Source organism: Sebastes fasciatus, chromosome 15, assembly GCF_043250625.1.
Source record: "Sebastes fasciatus isolate fSebFas1 chromosome 15, fSebFas1.pri, whole genome shotgun sequence".
Taxonomy (NCBI): Eukaryota; Metazoa; Chordata; class Actinopteri; order Perciformes; family Sebastidae; genus Sebastes; species Sebastes fasciatus.
In genome coordinates this window covers 16,008,626-16,017,457 of record NC_133809.1, presented here as the reverse complement: position 1 = coordinate 16,017,457, position 8,832 = coordinate 16,008,626, and the positions used below count along the sequence as shown (strand labels likewise).

At 39.7% G+C, this 8,832-nt stretch overlaps 1 protein-coding gene across 1 annotated transcript; it reads left to right on the top strand.

The window, feature by feature from the left end:
- Window positions 1-4,586: 4,586 nt before the first annotated feature.
- Window positions 4,587-7,151, top strand: marcksb (myristoylated alanine-rich protein kinase C substrate b). Its single transcript, XM_074660785.1, has 2 exons — window positions 4,587-4,880; window positions 5,842-7,151. The coding sequence occupies exons 1-2, from the start codon at window positions 4,782-4,784 to the stop codon at window positions 6,415-6,417; spliced, it is 675 nt and encodes a 224-aa protein (XP_074516886.1). The 5' UTR covers window positions 4,587-4,781; the 3' UTR covers window positions 6,418-7,151.
- Window positions 7,152-8,832: the final 1,681 nt, after the last annotated feature.

Genomic DNA, 8,832 nt, shown 5'->3' with positions numbered 1-8,832 from the left:
AGAGCTTCTCTTTACACTCTCAATTTAAGTATTTAAATGTGGATAAGAAACACAGATCCTCACACAGAGAAAAACATATTAATTAGGCTTACTAATTTTAATTAGAGACAAAATAAATTAATCTTTGGGTCTATTTTTTGATGTATCCCATTGTATTCAACAAGTTTAAAGTGGCAGTAGGCAGTATATTTTTGACATCATTGGGCAAAAATTCCATAATAACCTTTCAGCATATTGCAATTCAAGTGTTCTGAGAGAAAACTAGACTTCTGCACCTCCTCATGGCTCTGTTTCAGGCTTTAGAAAATCTAGCCCGTGACGGGAGACTTTGACCAATCACAGGTCAATTCAGAGAGACATAACATAATATTGATTCATATTTGATCAGCGCTGCCTAGTTTGACCGTTTGATCAGAGTTCACGAGTGATTGACAGCCGGCTCTCATAGACGGCAGCTGGACAGCGGATCTCAGATGAGCTTGTTTTTCTCTGGTCTGTGAAATCTTGCAGATGCCGTGAGGAGCACCGGAGGACACAGAGGCACATGATTTTTGTCAGGTTACCTGTTTCATGTACTACTGTCACGATTTTATAAAAATAACTTTTAATCATATTTGCTGCAATCTTGCCTACTTCAGCTTTAAGTGGATTAGTTTTATTCTTACTAAAATCAACAGCACGGGATTTTCCTCTCTGCATGAAGGGCAGCTGATAAGTGAAATCACCTGCTAAGAGTTTATATATATATATATTGGAATTAAAACTGAATACACAACTGGTCCTCCATTGCACATAAATAATAGCAAAAGAGTCACAATCAACATAGGCAAAAAGAAAATCACTTGGTAGCTTATTATTTCAGGTAATATTCAGGTGATGAACTTCTCTCATTTGAAGCTTCCCAAGCAACTAAAACAGGAAAACAGTGTCTCCTCCTGAATAAATGAAAACATCAGCAACATACAGACACTAAAGGGGGATTTTGGGTGGAAAATGCAACAACATGTATTGCAACAATTAAGGCAAACAATCCCCACTCAGATTAGACTATATCACTTTTTAATTCTTTACAAGGATTTACAGCAAACCTGCTCTGTAATGTAATTATGAATCACGATGCTGACCTCTGACCTCCATTCACTTAACAGTCTTGCAGTTTTGCAGCTGTTTGAACTCTGGTCAGGCTTCAAGAAACCAACATGTACTCCAGGTTTATTTAGTTGACTGAAAAAGCATTCAGTGGCTCGAGAACAGTTTGACGTGTGGACAGGAAGAATCAAACTAGCAACCCAACTCTCGCCAAAGAAAGCCATTCCAATTCAATGACTTGTACCATATCAGATTCAGGCTGCAGTAAACAATTACTTTAATTATTGAATGAATTGTTTGGTTGATCAATTTATCTTTTTGTTTAAAAAATGTCAGAAAATGAAAAAAAAAGTAAAAGTACGAGGGGATGTCAGTTCATCCAAAACAAAAAAATATTCAATTTATAATGATATTAAACAGGAAAAAGCTGGAACAAGACAAAATTACTTGCCAATTAAACTATTAATTGATTATCAAAATTGTGGCTGATTCATTTTCTGTCAAACGACTAATCAAATATTTCACTGCTTCAGCTCTATATCAGACCATTCAGCTTTTTAAACACAGTTTGGGCTTTTCTTTTTTTTAAATACATGAGGGGAATCGTATTAACCTGAATTTTGGGTGATGCTTCATATTTTTATATATATACTATATATATATTATATATATAGTATATATATAATATATATACTGTATAAATGGACATCTCAACTGTTTGGTAGAGGCTCATAATTAAAAAAAAACAACTATGGTGAAATGGTGAATTTAAAAAACAATAATTGATTTTTGTTGTTAGCACCCAAAGAAACTAAAGAATTCAGATAAATACATTTTCTGTTGTGTATTTTTCTGGATGGGACCATTAAAGGGTTAAATTTGACATGATTTACAGTGAAAAGATTAATGGAAACCTTTGGCATATTTAAGATTTTGTGTTGATTTGTGCCTTTTTATGTCATCTTGCTGACACATGCACGCACGCACACGCGCGCGCGCACACACACACACACACACACACACACACACACACACACACACACACACACACACACACACACACACACAAACACACTCCATCTGGGATCCTGACGTGATACAGTATCTTCATCTTCTTGACAGGTGAAGTCTTTATGTCTGAATGTCTGGGCTGCATGGTGCTTGTTGAAAACTGGCTTTGTCCCCTGGTTTACATATTCATGGCAGCTCACCACAACAATTACAGCTTTGCATGTAATCAGAATATCACAACAATGAGTGTGGCCTAGTTAGCCTGATGAAGGGAGGGTGGGTGGGTGGGTGGGTGAAAGAAGTCACCCTAATCCTCAAACTGTTGTCTGCCCTCACTCTCACCCTACTTCTCCCTTCATAACCAGGAGTCACGATCGCTGAAGCCCTCGACATGCAGCCTCTTCCTTGGAGCCATTTTGGACTGGTAACCATGGAGATGTGGGTCATGCAGTGATGGCAGAGAGAGAGGAGACTTGTGGCTGGTGGTGGAGTCAGAGCACTGCAGGCTGTCGGAGCAGAGGGCCATAAACTCTCATTATATCTGGGTCACTGGGATGCTCCAGCTGCAACAAGCAGACAAGACGCTATTATGCAAGAAGAGGGATGAGGGAAGTTGTGGGCACAGGGGCTTATAGTTACAGGGGACGTCTGTGCACTGAGCGAGGCATATGTCAGGATGATATAACACAAGACCAGCTGAGCAGTGCTTTCTCAGCTCAGCTGTCCAAAACATGCTGTTGTTTTGGCCCTTGCATATCAATTTAAACGTTATGATAAACAACTTTTTAAGCTCCATTTGTTGCAGCTTTGTATATCAAGAGGTACATTTAAATGTATGAGTTGAAAATATGAGCTATTGAAATAACGTTTACGATTATTTTCATTGTTGATTCTTTTCTCGATTAATCGATTAGTTGTTTGGTCTGTAAAATGTCAATCAGTGTTTCCCAAAGCCCAAGATGACGTCCTCAAATGTCTCGTTTTGTCCACAACTCAAAGATATTCAGTTTACAGTCATTGAGGAGTAAAGAAACCAGAAAATATTCACATTTAAGAAGCTGGAATCAGAGTTTTTTACTTAGAAAAATACTTTTTTCTTAAAAAATTACTCAAACTAATTAATCGATTATCAAAGTAGTTGGCGATTAATTTAAAAGTTGACACCTAATCGATTAATCGTTGCAGCTCTAATAACATTGAAGGCTATATCATTGCATATTATATTGTATATGTACATACAATTATAAAACAATGAATTGCTCTTGTAGATGGCACTCACTGTATTATTATTATTATTACTGTAAATCTACTGTTATGGATATGTGTAATAACACATGCTGATCACTCTGTGCAATTATTATCTGATGTTGTGCAATAATTATATAATTATCTGACGGACACTTTGTGCAATAATCTGGCAAAACTGTAATCTGACAAAACTGTCATCTCATCAATATAGATATTGTATTTTAAAATTTTAGATTGTATTATCTTTTATATTTTTAATATTTGTATTGAACTATCTCTTTTTTATTATTATTGTATTATCTTTTCATTATCACCTATGGGATTGTCACAATCTAATTTCGTTGTACTACACAATGACAATAAAGGGCTTGAAATCTTGAAATTAAGAAATGAAAGAGCAGCCAAAGCAGTGGGGAGAATGAATATTTCTAAATATATAAACTGAACGTCATCTAAAGGTAAAAAAAACAAATGTTAGCCATTTTTGTAGTTCTTTTTGTGATTTATGTGTTTATTTTAGTATGGGATTATTACATATTTCTGGGATATTCCTCTTCTTGAAATCAGTAGTAAAGCTCTATGAAATCTCAGTCGTTATTTCAGTCAAATAAAATCAAGTTTGTGCACTCTGAAGTGGACATAAAGACAAGTTGTTGGCCATGTTGTTGTCTCTCTCCTATTGTTGAAGGCTATATATCATTGCATATTATATTGTCCATACAATTATAAAACAATTAATTGCTCTCGTTGTATTAAGAAATAAAAAGCAGCCAAAATATTCATCAGTGGGGAGAATGAATATTTCTAAATATATATATAACTGAACCTCATCTAAAGGCATGTTAGCCATTTTTGTAGTTTTTTTTGTGAAACATATTGTTTATTTTAATATTTCTGGGATAGTCCTCTTCTTGATATCAGTAGTAAAGCTCTATGAAATCTCAGTCTTTATTTCAGTCAAATAAAATCAAGTTTTTTGCACTCTAAAGTGGACATAAAGACAAGTTGTTGGCCATGTTGTTGTGTCTCTCCTATTGTCCATGACCCCCCTACTCCTCGTTGAGATTCCTCACTTGTGATTGGTGGAGCCGGGCTGGCTGTGTCGTCATAGCCTCAGTGCCCATTCATCAGTGGACTTGGGCGTTGTACTCCGCATCTCATTTGCGGCTGGGCCAATTTCTCCATTTACAAACTCACGGCTCGAGGAAAAAAATTGAAAGAATTCGCGTTTCTTTTTGCATCTTTAGCCACATTTTTTTTGCACGCTCTCCACACCACGTCCTCCTTTTTGCGGTCACTTCTTCGGCTTCGGTTTGGAGAAGGAAAGAAGGTGTCGGTTTGATTCGACTTGTATTTTTTGGGGAGGAAAGCTTTGCGGTCTTTGTTCATTCATTTGATCGGTTGGGTTTTCCTTTGTTGCACCAAAAAAGAGCATGGGATCACAAATCACCAAAACCGCTGGAAAAGAGGAAGCTGTGGTGGAAAAGGCAGCAGAAGGTGCAGCTGTTGCAGCAGCGAAGACAAACGGACAGGTAAATTAGTGCATTTAGTGTTAATTGCTTCGAGCGGAATTTTGTGTCTCGTTTGTAGCAATGTGTTGCGTCAATGGCGTGCTCCATGTTCTCTGTATAGCACACCGGCATCCAGGAGAAAGTGGCCACATGTATCCATCCATGTTCACTGGAATTGCTTTGTTACAAATGTATCTATTTTGCAATATTGTTTCAAATTAATTTTATTTTGCTTTAAATTACATTCATCTTTTTTTCATTTATCATTTGAATATGGATATTAGGCTGCACAACTAATGTTATTTTATTGCAGAATTGTTAATTCAGATTTTTAATTTTTTTTTTTTATGAACATTATTTGGGTGCTTCAGCTTCCTAACACATTGTTTTTTTTATTCGTTTTGGTTGTAATGTGTGCAGCAGGGGGGTTTGTGGCCGCTCTCACTGTGGCATCATGGCCATTTTAAAAAACCATACCACGCCTTTGTTGCCAGATTCAAGAAAGCAAGCCACTTTTTTTGGACACCCCAAAACCCCCAAAACCAACTAATTATAAAACAAGCACCAAATTGGATGTTAGAAGTATATCAAAATTAAAATAACACACATTGGTTGAGTACACAGGTCATTAAAAGAAGGGTTAAAAAACACAAATTCCTATGTTGTATCCACTATGGCTGCACACTGAACGCCACCTGGCGGATCTTGGTGGTACTGCAGTCTAACGACTAGCCTACTGCTGAAAGCCACAGATCTGTCGTCACTCTCCTAGTAACAGATGTTGCTGCAGTTTTTAGCACAATTTTCCTATTGGTTACCAGTTGCATTGATTAAATTACACAGCATGACAGATTTTGCAGGGGGGGGGGGGGGTAGTCTTGCACACACATGTAGGCTACAGATGCATGATTACAAAATCCTTTTTTTCTTAAATAGCACGGTGATGTGCATCATGTTCAATACAATTCTGTTTCCCTTCCAGGAGAATGGCCACGCCAAGACCAACGGGGATACCTCTCCCGCTGCAGAGGAGGCCAACAAAGCTGATGTTCAGGCCAACGGCAGCACTCCTACTGAGGAGGCGCCAAAAGAAGGAGAAGGCGAGAAAGTAGAGGTTGCTGAGGCCAACGGCGAGAAGGAGCCCGCCGCCACAAACGGAGAGGCTTCTGCCAAGCCGGAGGAGGGCACTCCGTCCACCAGCGAGGACGGCAAGCAGAAGAAGAAGCGTTTCTCCTTCAAGAAACCCTCCTTCAAGCTCAGCGGCTTCTCATTTAAGAAAACCAAGAAAGAGTCCGAGGAGGCAGCGGTGGAGGAAGGAGCAGCAGAACCAGCCGAAGGAGAGAAGGCGGCATCAGAGGAGGCAGCCGCCGAGGAGGCCAAACCGGCTGAGGCTGCTGAGGAGGGAGCAAAGGCGGCTGAAGCTGAGGAGCCAAAGGTTGCGGAGGAGGTGAAAGCAGAAGAACCAGCAGCAGAAGGAGGCGAGGAGAAACCAGCTGAGGCTTCACCTACTGAACCAGAGACGGCAGCCAGTCCAGAGGCCAAGGCCGCCGCTGAGTAACCCTGCTGAACCAGACACCGGAATGAAGGAGGCGACGGCGCCCGTCTGAAGGAATGCGAGGACTTGTCTAAAACCAGGGATTTTTTTTGTTTCTTTTTTTTGTTGGTGTTTGTTTACTATTCTGCAACCATCTCATCCATAATGACTGCAAGGTCCTTGGCAGTGACGGACAGGAGGTGTACTGGAGAGTGTGCTGCTCCCTCACTGCTCATTGGTGCTTTGCATGCGTGACGTCGGGGCGAGTGTGAAAGTGCGAATGCGAGCGTGAATGTGTTTTTTTCTACATGAAACCATGACTGTGTTGACACGTTGCTGAATTTGACATATTTTATCAAAGTATTTGGTGCTGGGCAATTGGATGTAGCAGCTAAAGCTGTGTCTGCAAGATTTGACACATTGTGATATTTAAAGGGAACCAAGTCTTAAATGTTGTCTTTGCAGTGCAGTTGTTTACAACTCTTTAAACTCAAATGCTCCTGTGGACACAACCATTCCTGAATGAAGTAGATTTAGTTAACTGTCAGAACAGTAGGTGCTCATCACTTCCCATTTAGATTCCACCATTTCAAGACTCTGTAGTAATGCACGTTGTATAGACTTTGATATTACTGGTTTTATGACTGAGATGTACCTAAATGACTGAAGTTTTTAACAGATTACCCATTGTAAATGAAGTTTTTCTTGTTTTTCACCATTTGTAAGATTGAATAAAATTGGGAGATGTTTTAAGCAAATTTTGCATCAAGCTGTGATGACTACAACGCCACTTAAAATCGACACTAGAAAGCACACAAATTCAGGGTTTTGGGTGCAATATTTGAACCGCATCTTTTTTGTATATAATAAGGCTTATTCAATATGGAATGTAACATTGCCCACAAACTGGTTATAGGTGTTCAGTTTCTGTTCCTGTGAGCACTGATGAAGAATAAAGGAATGAAGTGGCACACTGAGCTCATTTATTCATAATGTTTAGCTTCAAATGTCCCCCCCTTATTAATCTGTTAACTGAGTAGGTGTGAGATTGTGTTGTGAGACTGAGATCAGCTTCTGGAGGAAGAAATGAACACATTGGTTCTTTGCTTTACAGCACCCTCGTGTGGTGCATTATGGGAAAAGTCTGAGGTGAACAATTGCTGTATAGAGAAGCATTTAAAAAACAATCTATTTGGAATCATAAGATGGCATAACATCTCCCATGTGGAGGAAATCTAATCAATTGGAGCAATTACATTAATATTAGTAAGAAGATAAAATACTGCACAGCCTCTGGAAGGGAAGAATGCAACTTTTTCTAGAATAAATACATTTCCACACATAAAAAATCAATTTCTAATCAAATTGGAGATGACAAAATAGCTGAAGTACACCTTGAGGCCTCAGTCAACACATCCTAAAAAGTATCCAATCATCACCAGCTTTTTTCTTTCTTTAAACCAGCTTAATTTGCAAAGAGACAAATTGAGACGTGCTTGTTGCCCTGCAGTATTTTTAGGAAACAACTGACTGACTCGAGGAACAGCCACAGCATAATTATGTGATAATATTCGGGTTTAAGTTGTGTTAGCTGCTGGTTTTGCACCATAAATGATAGTGTGTGAAACAAACATTTTTATGGCGTCTAGAGTTTTTTAGCGGCTGCAGCACACACCTAACCGTTGACGTGTTGGGATTCCTTCAAACCCCATAAAAACACCAGAATAATTTTAAGAGTAGAAGAGTTTGCTGCAAACTCCTCCAGGGTGTTTTTAGACACCCACATCTGCGCCCATTTTCAAACCCTCTTATTTCCTTTGCACCCAGTTTAACCCAGTGCACTGCAGCTTTGGCCACCGCAAGAAGGGTGTGTTTTACACATAATATTTCTATTTTTGCTGCCTGGTCTGCATGTCCATCTTGGTCAGGTTGTTGAGGGATTTGCTGCCCATTTTGTCCCCCAGTGTGCCTCACAATATCCCATAATGACACCACTCTCCATCCTACTCCAAGTTCTTCCAATTCTTCCTTTGTTAGCTTCTTTCTAGACAAATGGATACAGTATACGACTAAATACAGACAGGTGAGCCTGCTAAAAAACTAAAATATATCAAAGTGAAAAATATTCCTTTGAGTGCAACAGATAATTTTGGAGTGTGGCTTGTGGATTCAACCAGAGGCAGCGCTCCCGTCTGTGTTCCTGTCTGTTCCACCTCGTGCACCGACCGCAGACCGTCTCTGAACGGCCGTCCCCTCACATGGCAGTCCCCGGCGGTTTCCTTCAACCAGCTTCCTCTCTCTTCTGTCCCTTGAGGGCCCCTCACCTCACCACCGTCTCGCTCTCTCTCCCAGGAAAGATCAAACGTCCGCTGCCCTACCAAAAGGACCATCCCTGTCCCTCATCCCACATGCTAGCTATTTTCAGCACACCCATATTCA

Excerpts from the sequence above, each read along its gene's own strand:
- marcksb (XM_074660785.1), top strand. The coding sequence starts at position 4,782 with ATGGGATCACAAATCACCAAAACCGCTGGAAAAGAGGAAGCTGTGGTG. Across the intron at positions 4,881-5,841 it reads CAGCGAAGACAAACGGACAG|GAGAATGGCCACGCCAAGAC; the intron begins GTAAATTAGTGC and ends TTTCCCTTCCAG.